General features: G+C 38.8%; 1 protein-coding gene across 4 annotated transcripts in view; it reads right to left on the bottom strand.

Moving 5' to 3' along the window:
• Window positions 1–10,058: 10,058 nt before the first annotated feature.
• Window positions 10,059–17,411, bottom strand: part of sgcd (sarcoglycan, delta (dystrophin-associated glycoprotein)) — a 247,047-nt gene continuing 239,694 nt past the window's right edge. For all 4 annotated transcript variants that reach the window (XM_055179482.2, XM_055179483.2, XM_055179480.2 and 1 more), the window contains exon 8: window positions 10,059–11,388. In XM_055179482.2, the coding sequence (XP_055035457.1) occupies window positions 11,215–11,388 (174 nt within the window). In that variant the 3' untranslated portion in view covers window positions 10,059–11,214. The remainder of the gene's footprint in view (window positions 11,389–17,411) is intronic.

The following is a 17,411-nucleotide window of genomic DNA, read 5'->3' as shown; positions in this document are numbered from 1 at the left end:
ATATTACGCAGTGTCTGAAAATAGTCCCCTTGGTAACTTTCAATAGCAGGGGACTATTTTCTGTCAGTCTTAGTACACGATGTAACTACAGAAGAGTCAAGTTTTAAATAGGAAAAAAAATTAAACTCTTTGGTTATTTTTTAGCACAATGCTAATGGTCTAATCAGATTCAATGAATTATGCTAAGCTATGCTAAAAGTGGTACCGCCAGACCCGGAGATCAGCTGAATGGATTCCAAAACTGTAAAAACCAAATGTTTAACTCTAGGCGTGCTGGACAATTTGCATCTTTTTTAAAAAGTGGAGTGTCCCTTTAAGAATTTTAAGAAATATCTGTTATTGAAGTAAAAAGCCAAATTAACACAATTAAACACTTATGGATGTTGAAAGCTTAAGACTACACTTGAGCATTCACTCACACAATTAACCCTCTGGGGTCTTTAAGTTTATTGGCCCCTTGAGTAGTTTTGACCTGCAAGACATTTGTGCCTTTTCAGTTGCTTAAAAACATAATAATGACAAAAGTCTCATAACACTGTGTTCAGCACAAACTGAGCTACAATATTACACTGTAAAAAAAATCCGTAGAAATTACAATGTTATTGCAGCTGGGTTGCCGGTAATTTACCGTAGATTTAAATTTATGTTATTTACGATGTTAAGAGTTTGTTCAAAGTTAAATAAATTTTAAATATTAACAAGTCTTTATCTTTACAGAATAAAACTATAAAATAACAGCCTCATGCAAAGCATTCTGGGAACCAGAAATCATCATCAACCTTTTTCTGTTTTTTGCTTAAGATTTTGTTTCCCAGAATGTTTTGCTTGATGCTGTTTTTTAGTTTTACTCTGTAAAGACAAAGACTTGTAAATGCTTAATGTTCATTTAACTTTGAACAAAATGTTGCCAGTAAATAACATAAATTTAAATCTACGTTAAGTTACCGGCAACCCAGCTGCAATAACACTGTAATTTCTACGGATTTTTTTTACAGTGTATGTGAACAACATGAATGTACATGTTTGTATTTCTGAGAGAAAAATGTTTATGCATGGTTTTTGAAAAAGCTAAATATTCAGTCAACAAAACCCATACTAAAACAAGTTTAAAACATATTAAAAACATTTAACATGTTTTAAACATGTATTAGCAATCTAATTAACTGCAAAGTAATTGAATGACTGTTGGCTATTTACTTTTAGGCAAAAAGAAACCAAGTCTATTTTAGCACACGATAATAAATATAAACATTTAGTCACCACTAGCTGTTAAGTTTAGCTTAATTTGTAGGCACTGTGGTTGCAAAGCCAAAATCATGGGTTAAATTCCCAGGGATCATTTGTACTGGCAGATGTATGGGTTAAAAGTGCTATGACAAATAAATAATTTTGACCCTGTATATGAAATCCGGTCTCATAATCTAATAAGATTAAGAGCATCAAAATTTGATTTCACATTTATTTTAATCTTTAACCTTACTTAGTAAATATTAAATGTTAATGTATGTTCTTTACATTATGTAGAAAGATTTTATAGAAAATATTAAATCACAAAAAAAATGTTCATCACAATTTATAAATGTTATGACTATAAATGGGAAACCAGACGTTATATAGTTGTCATGTCTACAACAATATATAGAGTACAGACGGTGTACAAATCCTTTTCAAAATTCAAGCAACGTGAACGTTCAGTAATACACAGCACAAGTAAGAAGTGTATGTCCATGACAGCTTAAAGACACAAGAAAAACATCTACAAAGCTAATGGGAAATGATGGCCGGCTGACATTAATTGCAACACCATGGCAGCTGAGTTATTTGTTTTCCAAGCCTTCAGTTGAACAGATTTACAACTGATGGACTTGTTTACTTTCCTGAAGCCGCTGCTGTTGTGCTGAGCTCCCAATTTCCTGCAACTCTTAAATAGGCCCACAACTGAAAAGCTATTTTAAAGTAACAAGGTCACGTACATATACTGTCGACAATTGGTAATACGCAACATACAACAAACATGATACACAGAATCACAATTTGGTTCTCCAAGTTGACTCAAATGACCTTGTGTTATTTCGGCAACAGGCAGTTACTATACTGGACATTTATTCCAATTTTGCGTAATATAAGTCAAGAAAGAAATATTAAAGTTCACAGTAATACTTAATACACAGTAAAACACATAATACGTTTGGTTAATGAAGGGTTGAGCACATTGTAAAATTGGATACAGTATATGTCCATTTGGCAAATGTAGTAGCTTCTCATGACACAAACATACATATATATGTTTCAGTTCTCAAAATATTTGCCCATCATCCTACACTGTCAGAAGTACAAAACTGTACCTTTAAAGTTGACTGTTTTGTACCCAAAATTGTTCTTTAAGGTACACAATAGGTCCTTAGAGTATAAAATTGTAGTATTTGTCCATGCACAGTCAAAAATTCACTTCATATGTGTCATTTCATGTATTCGTGCAATTAATTTGCAGCATATTAAACAATTCATTAGAAATCTTACCAAGTCATTATGTTTAATTTACATTTCAACTGAGCTGTCACTTGTGTAGAGAACCACTTCATTAGCCAGAAATTGGGCCAAGGACTTTAAAGAAATCATTGAAGTGATCTTAGAGGAAGTACAGAGAAAAATCCACCCCAAACAGCCAGCCAGAGTCTCTGCTGAAGACTCTCTACACAATTATGCAAGACAAATACAAGTTACAATTATACTAACAGTGGATTTCAGAAATGCATGTTACAGTACAATTATAATCATAATGCACTCTAAATATATACCTACTATACAGTTAAATGTAATTTATGGGATGTCTAAGTCACAATTACAACCTCCTATCAAGCGTGATAAATATTCATGAATAATGCATTGGCAAAAATAATTAGTGGTTGACAATACTGAGGTTTGGGTGGGGTTCATTGGACGCACCCGTGGATAATTGTCAGTAAAGCTTTTCAATGTTGACTCTCTGCTCTTGACATTTGACTGCTGGCTTAGTCACCGAGTTTCTTCCAAAGTTTTGTCTTCCAAAGTCAAACTAAAAGTTATTTACACACAGTAAAGCACAAAGCATACTTCACATGACTGGCCTTCATGAGAAGTCTAAAAGGAGCAGTTAGAGGAATAGTTCACCCAAAAAATGAAAGTTTGCAGTTTATTTACTCACCCTTAGGCCATCCGATATGTTTGTGATATTTTTTCTTCAATAGAACAATAAAGAAGATATTTTGCAGAAACCCCAATGCTCTGTAATTCATATAATGCAAGTAAATGGGTACCGGCACTTTTGAGAGTTCAAAAAGCAGATATATCAAATTAAAGTAATCCCAACTACTCCTGGTGACATATTGATGTCTTATCAGTCCGTTTTTGCAGAAATTAAATGTTATTTAAAACATTATTAGCGTTAATGCAAAGACTTATTTTTGTGGTGTTTGCTGGCGGTTGGCCTCTTAGCACCACGTATAGCGATAGGTTAAAGCGAACTTCTGGCACTGTACGCTAACCCTTGCATACGTAAATATAGTGAACTATTGATGAATATCAGTCATGTGACCTTTTACGTCATTGCAGTTGCATGCCGCCATCTTGAGTACCTACCGAGTACCAGTAGGCTACTGACAAGCATTGGCTAGCTTGCTGCGATTTACGGATTTCTTATCTTTTACTGTCTATGATTCTTACGGATACGGGAAATGGCTACGAAAGACAACATTTCGCACCTCGACTGTCATAAAAAGAAACGCTACTTAAAAAAAAAATCTTGGTTAGGGTGTGATGCCTACTCAATCCCTGATGCGTTCTTCCAGCTGCTGTCGGCTGCAACCGAACTACCACTATTTTTACAACACTAAGAAGGCGCGACACAACATGAAACTTTCCTCGAAGTATCACCTGGATCTCTACACATGAACGCGAGCATTGTGAACACTGTTTGTGTACACAGAGCTTACCAAAAAGGAAGGTCTTGAACAACTGTCCCTGGCCGCCATGGCGTCCGCTCGTCATCTCTGCCAGACATAAAAAATCGACTTCCGAATGCGAATGAATGAATCTCATATGAGGCTCCTTTTTTTACTAGGTCAATATTGTTTTTCACTTCTGACAAAACAACAAATTATCCGTGCATTTATATGGAAATATTCTTTAGGAGCTATCCATCTTTACGCTCCTCCCTCCTTACGTCGCATTCGGAGATTGATACATCTTGACTGGCAAGATGGCGGCGAGCGGACACCAAAACAACCAAAGTCAGCCGCTCAAAACCTTCTCCTTAGCAAACTCTGTGTACACAAACAACGCTCCCAACGCTCGAGCCCATGTGCAGAGACACAGGTGATACTTCGAGCCAAGTATCATGTTGTGCCTTCTTAGTGTTGTAAAAACAGCAATTTTGATGTTCATGAATATTTAGGCCCTGATGTGTATGGTGTTTGAATGGTAACACACAGTGCCTGAAGCTAAGGGCTGAAGAACAGAAGGTTGTTGGTTAAAGCCTGACCACAGATGAGTAAGTTGCTTTGAATCAAAGAGTCTAAATGATTATTTAGAAAAAGTGGTGACATTTGGATATTTCATCTTTAAAACTGTGTGTATTTCAGTCAGTTTCTACAGTCACAAAGTTTAACTGAGGGTTTTTCAAACCTAAAGCCGCCATTTGATGTTCTTGTATAAAATGAGCAACAGTTCTATTTGTTCTATAATCTATTCTATCCATTAGTGGCACTCATGAGATCATGTCCCTTGTGTGGTTGCCATGGTTACTAGCCCTGAACATGGAGCATGTAAATACTGTAGTCGTCACCTTAATATGGCCATTTTCTAACAATATTACCTTACTTTATTTCACTGGAGTCATGTAAATTAGTCATAAAAATACTGTTAAAACATATCAATTACATTTGATGAAACGTTTCCTAATATGCTGAGCTTTCTTTTTATTTCAGCCACCTTTTCTTTAAAGGGACATTCCACTTTTTTTTAAAATATGCTCGTTTTCCAGCTCCCCTGGGGTTGAACGTTTGATTCTTGCCGTTTTGGGGTCCATTCAGCTGATCTCTGGGTCTGGCGCTGGCACTTTTAGCATAGCTTAGCATAAGCCATTGCATCTGATTAGATCATTAGCATCACGCTCAAAAATAACCAAAGAGTTTCAATATTTTTTCTATTTAAAACTTGACTCTTCTGTAGTTACATTGTGTAAGACTGAGAGAAAATTAAAAACTGCTATTTTCTAGGCAGATATGGTAAGGACTACACTCTCAAACTGATGTAATAATCAAGGACTTTGCTGATGTAACATGGCTGCAGCAGGTGTAGGCTATATTACGCACTGCCCGAAAATAGTCCCCTTGAACCCCATTCACACAGACCTTTGGTCCCAAAAAATTCCCGTAAAATTGCCAGACAAGCTTCTGTGTGAACACAAACACGTCCCATAAATCTTCTGGGATCGTTGCCGGAAAGAGGACCTAGTAAGATACACGGAAAACCCTCTGTGTGAACAAGAAGCTGAAACATTGCCGTAATGGGCGTGTCGTAGTGAGAATGCACGTTTCTGGAGAGAGAAATAATAAATAATATGCAAACTTCAGACGCTGCATAGAAGATGGTGCAGGACTTTAAACAGGTCATGTGTCTTTCCGGGACCTTGCAGATGCCGGCAAATCATGGCAGTGTAAATGAACAAAAAGTCAAACGATCCCGGAAAAATCCAGGATGCATTTTCCGTGTATTTTCCGTGGGCTTTGGTTACTTTCAATGACAGGGGACTATTTTCGGGTAGTGCGTGATGTCACTACGCCTGCTGCAGCCATGTTACATCAGCAAAGTCACTGATTATAACGCCAGAATGAGAGTAAAGTCCTTTTAAATTATACTTTTGACAGATATACTTTTTTCCAATAATGTTACTGTAATAATAAACCATTTATAGACGGTTTCCCGGACAGGGCTTATCCTAGTCCCAGACTAAAATGCATACATGCAAACATATATCAGTGCCATTGTTTTGTCTCAAGATGCACAGTATTGTTTTTTTTTTGTCTAATATCCTAATATAACTAAGGCCTGGTCCTGGATTAGGGTGTGTCTCATTTCTCTGTCTTACCCCTTACCCCTTCCCCTCAGTTTTGCGCGTTCATGTGAGGCGAAGTGGCGTCTCAATTCTCAGTTTGATCAAGGGCTAGGGCCAAGGCGTAGGGATACATAGCCCTTGAAACGAAGCGTGATAAGGACCACACTTGAAAGAGAGGGGTAAACGTTAACGTAGGAATTTCTCAGGAGAGCCGGCATCAAGATGTTTTATGGCTGAACATCGAAATGTCAAGGAGTCGCACAAATGAAAGTAACGTTATTTTCAGCAGTTTAATTGAGATTATATTATGACACTCATGTTTTATGATACTTTTAATAAAATGTTCAAGCGATTTTAATTGTAATGTTTTTATTTAAATCGCTAGTTAAGGCACTAGCTAGCAGCTAAGTTATGCGCTATTTGGTGAACTCAGCTCATACCACAACCTGAGACGACGGCATCTTCTTTGTTTGCGTAAACGCTTGTCTGTTTACGTAGCAGCCAGTTAGCGGCAAGGGAAGGTGACGCAAACGGCAATCGATTGGTGTCTCATTTTTTTAGACGAACGATCTGTCTTGCCCCTTCACTCGGTTTCGAGGGGCAAGGGGAAGACGAAGACAAAGGGGAAGGGGTAAGACAGAGAAATTAGATTGGCCCTTAACTTTAACCCTGTCTGGGAAAGTAAAGTTTACCCCAGAATGAAATGCGTATGAACCAGGCATCCCAGTAGAAACCACTGATTACAATCAAATGTAGCAGATATTTCTGGATTGAATACATTGGGACAGATGGATGGTACACCTGCCAAATACGCAGAGGGTATTGTGTGACATCAAGCAACTTCCATTGACAAATCTTTTGCATCAAATAATTGATACTTTAACTTATCAAATTTCGAACACTTTGAGAAATACCATTTTCTTCTTTGATCAGGTTTATTGGTTCAAGTTGCAACTCAATTCATAAATACAAACCAGTATACATTAAGTATAATAAATTTAATATAGACAGCTGACATATTTCTTTGCATCAATAAATTTCTCTCTACAACCGTATATGTTTTGCATAGAATGTGGGAGGATTTTCATTATTATTATTACCTCAAAAAAAAGAAAAAAGAAAAAAAAGAAAAGTTAAAAACTACACAACAAAATGTACAATCCGTTGCCAGTCTTCAACAAAATATATCAAACATTTAATATGTGAGTTGTTTATGGCTGAGCAAGTCCAAGATAAAATGCTGCATCGTTTTTAGAAACCTAGACAAACCAAACACATGGGCCTCAGTTTTAACCCAAGGCATTTAGTTATGAGCTGTTAATGAGCATTTTATTTACACAAATGTATACATGAGACTCCATCCAAGTATATTTGTCACACACTGAAAGCTAACTTACACATGTGCTGATGTGTATTTTATTATCAAAAAATATACGAAACATTTTGTGCTCCAAAATTGTACATACACGTCTTTGAGAATTATGTCTTTGTAGAGAAGAGAAGAAATTAAATGCTAAATCCTTTTTCTGAACACTCAAAATGGCTGTAGAGAAAATGTTTATTTAGCACAAAAATTCAGTTCATCAAACAAAATAATAATAGTGGGCACATCAAACACCAAAAGTCTTCATTCTGAAGGCCTGCTTTTAGTTGAGCTGTCTGTTCGAGACAGGGAGGTACAACAGAAATAAACTAACACATATGTTTTTGCTCTCTGTGGACATGTTACATCATTAAATGAAAATGAAGAAGTCACTGTGTCTGATATTTTTGAATCATGCAGATGTTTTACACAATATTAATTGAGCACTTCACACACACACACACCACGCTACCAAGTGTTAAAATCTCCTGAAAAAATCAAAAGAAAAAATATGATGAAGCCCTTCTGTGATGCTGCGCCGTTCCCTACAGATTTCCCAGTGTCCCTGTCTACCCACAGCATTTAGTATGTTAATAGGATGTCAACAATCGCTAGCTTTTAAATGCAATGATCACAGCTGTCATTCCTCATTGCTTCAAATTTATTGGGCCATTGGTAATGAGTTAGAGTGAGAATCACATTAGTTATATCAAGGGAATTTTTCTTCTTTCGATGGGATATTACCCATCGGAGTGTGAAATTATTGTAATTATACAGGAGAAACGATTCACGAGTGCTTCACTGAGTCACCCGGAGTCTAATAGGATCACTTTGGTTTGGCAAACATACTGTACAGTGGGGTCCGAATGAAACCACTATTGATGATATTTGGGAGAGAAACTTTGTGATGAGTACACAGTTTGAGTTAAATTGGGAAATTATGATGAAATTATCATATTTGGCTTCATTAGATTTTTTTGTCATCCAAAAAGCATTTGGAGTTTTAATGGCCATTCACACTTGTTGGATTTGTGTTAAAGGAAAACACCACCGTTTTTCAATATTTTATTGTGTTCTTACCTCAACCCAGACGAATCAATACATACCCATCCTTCATCAATGCGCGCACCCAATCCCTGCACAGCGCGTCGTGAACGTGCCAGCATCTAGCCCAGCTCCACTCATTCCCCAGGATCCAAACAGGGATGAATCCAGAAGCCACCAAACACCTCCATGCCCTACCATTCAAAGACTGTCACATGAGTAGTTAAACAATAGTAGCACAAAATAAAACGTGATGACCCTCCGAGGAGACAAAAATGAGAACTATATTGTATGTAGTTTGCAGCACTTCGACCTCGGCGCTCAGTAACATCATCACTCCTGATTACTCCCCTTCTCGCTTAAACTTCCAGCAATATTACTGCGCCATGGTTGAAGTGCTGAAAACGAAGTGCTCTTCCGCCATACAATATAGATCTCATTTTTTATCCACCCAAAAAATCGCCACGTTTCACCCTGTGCCACCATACTTACTCATGTAACAGTCTTCAAATAGGGAAAACCTGGAAGTGTCTGGTGGCCTCCAAACTCATCCCTGTCTGGATCCCAAGGAACGAACGGGGCTACGCCAAATGCCAACACATTCACAACGCGCTGCACAAAGACCAAGTGCACGCATTGAAAAAAGATAGGCATGCATCAACTCGTCCAAGTTGAGGCAAGAACACAACAAAACATGGAAAAACGGTGGTGTTTTCCTTTAAGTACATCAAATTTCACAAAACCTGAATTCGAATCGTAAAACTTTCCAAATTTCCAGATTAGATTTTCAATGTCTGTAAAAAATACCTTGTTGCACTTTTACATTTAGTCAACTAGAATTTACAATTAATTTAAACTTTCTTGACCAGTGTGGAATAGCTATAAATAATAAAAAATCAAGTTGAATTAGCTTAAATGATTTCAACTTTATTTTTAAAAATTTATAGCAACTCCTCACTAGTCAAAAAAGTCCAAATGAATAGTAATTTCAAATTGATTAAACTTAAAAATTTAAGTGCAACAATATACTTTTGGACCCTAATGTATACAGTGTGACCCATATTTATTGAGATAAAGGTTGTGAACAGTGGCAGCCGATGACTTCTTTTTTCGAGGGTGCACGATGCGAAGTTTGTCACAACATGTATGTAGCCCGTCATGTGTGTGGTTCGTAATTTCAAAATATGTGTTCTGCGCGTCGAGAGATCCTGTGTCCATCACGTGTCCCGTCAAAATAAGTGTCTGCTGCAGATGCATCTAAAGGGTTTGCCAGATACTCACATAATCTCATGCGTAATCGAAGTTTACTGTTAAGGGAGCGTCTTGCGTGTATTTTGTGAACGTGAGCGTCTCTTTTATCATAAACGGTTTTGACGCGTGTGCAGCAGGCACCCACCTTGACGAAACACGTGATGCACACAGTTCACATGACGCAACAAACACACACCTTGCAAACACGAGCAACACACATGACACTCCGAACACATATTTTGCATTTGCGCCCCTCGGAAGAGAAGTCACGAGAAAAAAAAAGAGGTTGTGATCAAAACTGAGGTCTAAAACTTTAAATCAAACTTTATTCTTTTATTCCCGTTAGATTATAAGACGGATGGTAAAATCAATTACAATCAAACTCATTTTACATGTCTCACACAATGTCAACAAATTTCTCGTCGTCTTTCCATGACACAATGACAGCATCACTTTTTGGTTTGTGTGTCACTGGCTTTTAGTTTTCAACACCATACAGAACACAAAAGTTTTCATCAGGTTTAAAAACACGCGCGCACACACACACAAAGAAAATGTTTTCCCTGAACTCAACTTATCTTCATTCTGTGCCAACCCAAAACAAATGGGAGAACCAAACTTTAAATCTAAATCACAGATAATGTTCTCCTCCCCGTTCCAAAGTAAAGCGATTATCGGCAACATAACGGCTGAGTTAATCTATTCGCAAACCGGGGTCATCGGGTGTCACAACATTTTTCATGTAATTAAAAAAGTAGATTTGCGGGAGCAAAAGGCAAGTAACTTAAATGAATCTAAGTCTCCTTGTCTGAAAGAAAAGTCAATGGGGTGTGCTTCTTGCCACGAGTGCATTGAATTAAGGCACAGGCGCTGTTCTCCTTTTTGAACAGAGTTGGTGCACGGGTTTCGAGCCCGATGAGAGCACAGTTTGAATACAGGTGATCACCGTCATGAAAGGTTTCCCATTGAAAGGAGTTGTCAGATAGCGATGCTGATATAATGGGTTCGATTCCAGAGAATGCACTTAATGATAAAAATCTATAGCTTGAATCCGAAGTCCCTTTGAATAAAAGTGCCTGCCAGTAGGATGGAGTGATTTTGCAGACTTGAATAATAGTCTAATGTGAAATGCTGTTACAAATAGTACAGACTTCAGGAAAGAAGAGACATGTAATAGTACACAAGATAAAGCATCCACAGTCTTTATTGAATGGCTGCAAAAATAGATTCTGAGTGAAAATCGGCACATTAACGAGAGAAAATGCAAGACGTGGATCTGAATGGTGTTGAATTGTATTCCGGTGATCACCATAAAAGTTTCGGGTTGAAATGTTGTTTTATCAATAGAGCAAACGTCACTCGGTATTGTCATGAGTCTTGAGAAAATCCATTTTCAGTTCTGGTTGGATTCGTCAAGAGAAGCGGATCCTCTGTATGTGCGTGTGTGTTTGCGCGTGTGTATTTATGTGCATTCGTTGTTGCGGATTTGGCAGGTAGAGCCAGTTCCTGCTTGTGATAAGAAGAGTTTTCCATTGGGACAGACACACACCTCAAACACAGTCTGTCTGTTTCCAGAGGTTGAGGCCTTTCCCTCAGGCAGGCGTAGGAGCTTGATTTTCTTGGCATCCAAGCTGATCTAAAGAGAGAAGAAAGGAGAACCTAAAATGTGTTTCATCATGTCACATTATAGCTATACTGTCTACTCGTTACTTTGAATAACTTTACATAGTGTATCTCTGACATTGAGAGCTGAATATAAAGGCAGTGCCAATGTATGTTGCCAAGACGTCCTGTGCCAATGTACTGTTTGGTCTTCCAAAATACTTTTTTAAGCAGTTTTGCATGCATTTTAGACTAAGAAGGCCATCCAAGAGTGCACTTAGTACGGGCTTGGTAAAATTATATATTCAAGATTATGAATGATTGGACGGAAACATTGTTTGTAACAAAATTTACATGTGCAGTATTTGGGATTTTATACTGAAGAGAGTGTATTTAGGCTGACATAAGGCCTGAATATTTGCTTACAGGGCAAGCATCGGCTCTGCTCTATACCTAAGCTCAGTAGTACAGACTTATGCACCTTTCAGAAGCCTGCGCTCTGCAAGTGAACAGATTATGGATGATTCAAAGAAAATACTGTTTTTTAACCAAATTTACATTTTCAGAATTGTTTTTAAATAGGGTGCATTTTTGTTCATTAGCATAGCAACATTTACTTTAACAGTAAACAAGTTTAGTAAAAGAATAAATCCTAGGTTATAGATGATTGAAAGGAACTTAAGTTTTATAGCAAAATTTACACGCAGAGCAAAAAATTATGTATTTCTGTACACTTAGAGTAGCACATTGTTAGCATATAGCAATAACATTTACTCAATATTAGACATGCTAAGTTAAATAATAAATCTAATATTGTGGATGACTCAAAGAAAAAAATGTGTGTTTTTTAGAATCCCACATTGTCCTTAAGCAAAGTCATCCTAAGTGTCGGCCATATTTGCAAAAATGTGCAGTTGTTTAAGTTATACAACTGCTGATAAAACAGCATAGACCAGCATAATTCCCATGCTGGTTTGTCACCAGCATACCAGCACCAAAATACATTATATGCTGGTCTTTCTGGTATGACCGGAATGGGACGTTGATGCTGGTATGCTGATAACCATCAGCTAAACCAGCATCAAACCAGCATGGACCAGCAGGGGAATTATGAAAGTCTATGCTGGTGGTCACCAGCAAGCCAGCACCAAAACACAACATATGCTGGTCTTGATGGTATGACCGGAATGGGATGTTGGTGCTGGTATTCTGATGACCACCAACTAAACCAGCACCAGACCAGCATGGACCAGCAGGGAAATTATGCAAGTCTATGCTGGTGGTCACCAGCAAGCCAGCACCAAAACACAACATATGCTGGTCTTGATGGTATGACCAGCATGGAATGCTGGTATGCTGATGACCACCAGCTAAACTAGCACCAAACCAGCATGGGAATTATGCTGGTCTATGCTGGTGGTCACCAGCAAACCAGCACCAAAACACAACATATGCTGGTCTTGCTGGTATGACAAGGATGGGATGCTTGTGCTCGTATGCTGATGACCATCAGCTAAACCAGCATCAAACCAGCATGGACCAGCAGGGGAATTATGCAGGTCTATGCTGGTGATCACCAGCAAGCCAGCACCAAAACACAACATATGCTGGTCTTGATGGTATGACCAGCATGAGATGCTGGTATGCTGATGACCACCAGCTAAACCAGCACCAAACCAGCATGGGAATTATGCTGGTCTATTCTGGTGGTCACCAGCAAACCAGCACCAAAACACAACATATGCTGGTCTTGCTGGTATGACAAGCATGGGATGCTGGTGCTGGTATGCTGATGACCATCAGCTAAACCAGCATCAAACCAGCATGGGAATTATGCTGGTCTATGCTGGTGGTCACAAGCAAACCAGCACCAAAACACATCATATGCTGGTCTTGCTGGTATGACGAGCATGGGATGCTGGTGCTGGTATGCTGATGACCATCAGCTAAACCAGCATCAAACCAGCATGGACCAGGATGGGAATTATGCTGGTCTATGCAACCAGCACCAAAACACAAGATATTCTGGTCTTGCTGGTATGACGAACATGGGATGCTGGTGCTGGTGTGCTGATGACCATCAGCTAAACCAGCACCAAACCAGCATGGACCAGCATGGGAATTTTGCTGGTCTATGCAACCAGCACCAAAACACAACATATGCTGGTCTTGCTGGTATGACGAACATGGGATGCTGGTGCTGGTATGCTGATGACCATCATCTAAACCAGCACCAAACCAGCATGGACCAGCATGGGAATTTTGCAGGTCTATTCAACCAGCACCAAAACACAACATATGCTGGTCTTGCTGGTATGACTGGAATGGGACGTTTGGTGCTGGTATTCTGATGACCACCAGCTAAACCAGCACCAGACCAGCATGGGAATTATGCTGGTCTATTCTGGTGGTCACCAGCAAGCCAGCACCAAAACACAACATATGCTGATTTTGCTGGTATGACCAGAATGGGATGCTGGTCTTGATGGTATGCTGTTTTTTCAGCAGAGCAAGACTAAAAAAATATTTGTTGGTTCAAATTAAAAAAGTCAGTTACCTGGTTGCCTTTACATTTTGAGTTAATTAATTAAAAAATATTAGTTAACTAAAAAAAGTTGATGACTAATATTTCTTAAGTTAAATTAACCAGGTTATTTATTTTTTATCTTAAGCTGAACCAACTTTTTATTTTTTACAGTGTAAATAAACTTAAATGGGGAAAGACTGATATCTGTATCTTTGCTTGTTAAGCAGGGGCGTGTCTAGAGGGGGGGCATGGGGTGGCACCGCCCCCCCCAGGAATATGATTGGCCCCCCCTGGTGCCCCCCCTCCAATCTCATTGGGCTAGGTAAATTTACTGTCAACCTGAAAATGGCCACCGCACCACTGGACCAGAGCGCTGTCAATCACTGTTTGATTTGAGTCTCGCACGAATGCGAAGAAGCAGCAAGCACAGTGCGTTTTTAAAACAAGAGGATTGGAAAGAGACACCACGACGACACCCACCGCACCATTGGACCAGACCGCTGTCAATCACTGTTTGATTTGAGACTCGCGCGAGCCGCGAACGCGATGAAGCAGCGAGCACAGTTGCGTGTTTTTAAAACAGGAGGATTGGAAAGAGACACCACGACACCCACAGCACAAAGCGCTGTCAATCACTGTTTGATTTGAGACTCGCGCGAGCCGCGAGCGCGCTGAAGAAGCGAGCACAGTTGTGCGTTTTTAAAACATGAGGATTGGAAAGAGACACCACAACACCCACCGCACCATTGGACCAGAGCGCTGTCAATCACTGTTTGATTTGAGACTCGCGCGAACGCGAAGAAGCAGCAAGCTCAGTTGTGCGTTTTTAAAGCAGGTGGAGAGAGACCACACGTCAGTGTTTACGGTATGTAACCTACTACAAACTAAATTATATTGTGAAATATCACATTGTATGTTAGTATTTAGTTTGATACTTTAGTGTGTGACTCACCATGCTATGTTTTAAGTTATATCTTTTGAAATATCACGTCTTATGTTAGTAGTCTGATACTTTCATGTGTGTGACTGACTGACCAAGCTATTGCATGTAGCTAGATTAGCTAACATAACTTCAGCAGACTACTGAATAGAATTGACTTTGTCAGTGTTATTATGCAGCAATTCACACACCACACATATAAAGTATATAAATATTACTTTACCTTTTGTTTTAAAGACTAAAGAAAGGCAGTTAGTCAAAATAATATTTTCCCAAACGGTCCTGATATGTGAGAATGTTAACTAATACCAGCTACATGCAACTCTGTGTAAGATAGCCTACTTAAAGGAATACTTCACTTAATTTAAATGGTCATTTACTCACCCTAAACCTATTTCAAACCTGTATGAGCCTCCTCTGCCGAACACAAAAAAATAAAAGAGTTAAGAATTTCAGCAACCAAAATCAGTTGATGGACCCCATTGACTTTTATAGTAGGAACAAAATAACATGGCAGTCAGTTGGGTTCATCAACTGATCCTGGCCACTGAAACTCCTCAAATATTTTATTTTGTGTTCAGAAGAAGAAAAACTCACACAGGTCTAAAACAATTCCAGGATGAGTAAATTATGACAATTTATTTAAAGTTAACTATTCCTATTATTAAATGGGTTTTTGTTTATTTTAGGCAGAATTTAGTAAAACAAATAAAGAGTTAAGAATGAAAAGAAGACAGAGTCAGACACAGCAACAGGACATCCAAGGTTTCTTTAAGAAGAAAACATGTCAGGGACAGTCAGATGCAGGGCAGTCCAGTACAGGTCAGAGCCAAAATTGCACCAGGCAGGGCCAACAAATAAGCAAGCATGGAGCTGCCAGCACAGTGAATAGCCAGCCTGAGAGGACCAGTGAGGGCTACATCAGCAGCCATCCATCTGCAGCAACAGGTGAAAGTCAGAACATGAACCTTTAATGCATTTTCTTAATTTTTACCTTTGCAACCAGTTCACATGATACCACTTCATAGATAAATATTTAACATGGTATTATTTTATATGTTTTAGATCTACAAGGTGATGAAAGCTCTCAAACCTCTGAAGGAGAAGAAGACCAGCCCCTTATCAGGCTTCGCAGCAGAAGTGGATCAGATTCCAGCGGTGATAGTGACAGAGAGCACCAACCAGTCCAATCTGGATCAGAATTTGCTGTTCCTCTTGGACCTCAAGGTATATTGACAAATGTCATCTTCAAGTGTTTTAGGCCATTTCACTAGTATGAACATTGTTAATTTTGAAATGACAGGAAATAATCTTTGCTTTATCAATATGTCTATTTATTTAGATATTTCGCAATCTAGAGCGGTTGGTCCTGTGCAGCCTAATTTAGCGTTGTTTCCTAGAACACAGCAAGGGAAAAAAAGTAGGGCATTTAATTCTACATGGTATAAAAACTATCCATGGATAGAATATTCACAAAGCCAGAACTCGGCCCATTGTTTTGTATGCAGACATTTTTCACTTCCTTCTGCCCCTCAATCTGCCTTCACTTCAAGCTCTGGCTTTGCAAACTGGAAAAAAGCACTATATAAGGACGGTGGGTTTGCAATGCATTCCAAATCAGAGCACCATGTAAATGCAATGCTGGCATGGTCTGACTACAAAAGGGGAGCTGAGAGCAACACATCTTTGTTAAAATCAATTAATAAAGACTACCTAAAAAGAGTCAAAGAGAATCAGGACTATATAAAAACTGTTGCAGATGTTCTCCTGCTTACTGCTACACAAAATATTCCCCAAAGAGGCCATCGTGAGTCAGAGGAGTCTGAGAATAGGGGGAACTTTCTGGCCATATTGGAGCAAATAGCAAAACATGACCCAATAGTGAAGAAAAAACTGTCCAGCGGAAATGCTAAGTACACAAGTAATACCACACAAAAAGAAATCCTGGAGTGTTTGGCAGAGATGGTTCGACAAAATATCATCAAAGAAGTCAAAGAAAATGAGTCATTCAGTATACTAGTTGATGAAACTAAGGACATGAAAAAAAAAGAACAAATTTCCCTTGTTTTGAGATATTATTATAAGGGTGCAGTACATGAGAGTTTTTTACATTTTCAAAAGGCTGATAGTTTAAATGCTGAAGGGTTGACAGAGAAGATCATCAGTTGTCTTGAGAGATATGGATTGGATTACAGAAGCCATCTGGTAGGCCAGGGATACGATGGAGCTTCTGTAATGAGTGGAAAACATACAGGTGTTTCTGCTCGCATAAAGGCAGTGGCAAAACATGCGTTCTATGTGCATTGCAATGCACACTGTCTGAACCTAGTTTTAGTTGACACAGTCAAGTCAGTACCTGAGGCATCATGTTTCTTTTCGTTACTGGAAAAACTATATGTCTTCATGTCAGGCTCATATATTCACCACAAATGGCTAGAAGTTCAGAAAGAAATGTATGGAGGTCAGCCTAGAGAGCTTCAGAAGCTAAGCGACACAAGATGGGCATGCAGGCACTTTGCCTGCCGTAATATGATGGACAGGTTACCTGCAGTGCTGTGTGTCCTTGAAGATATTGCTGAAGAGAGAAGTG

The sequence above is a fragment of the Misgurnus anguillicaudatus genome, chromosome 9, assembly GCF_027580225.2.
Source record: "Misgurnus anguillicaudatus chromosome 9, ASM2758022v2, whole genome shotgun sequence".
Classification (NCBI taxonomy): Eukaryota; Metazoa; Chordata; class Actinopteri; order Cypriniformes; family Cobitidae; genus Misgurnus; species Misgurnus anguillicaudatus.
The sequence above is the reverse complement of the archived record's forward strand: the minus strand, read 5'-3'. Positions and strand labels throughout refer to the sequence as shown.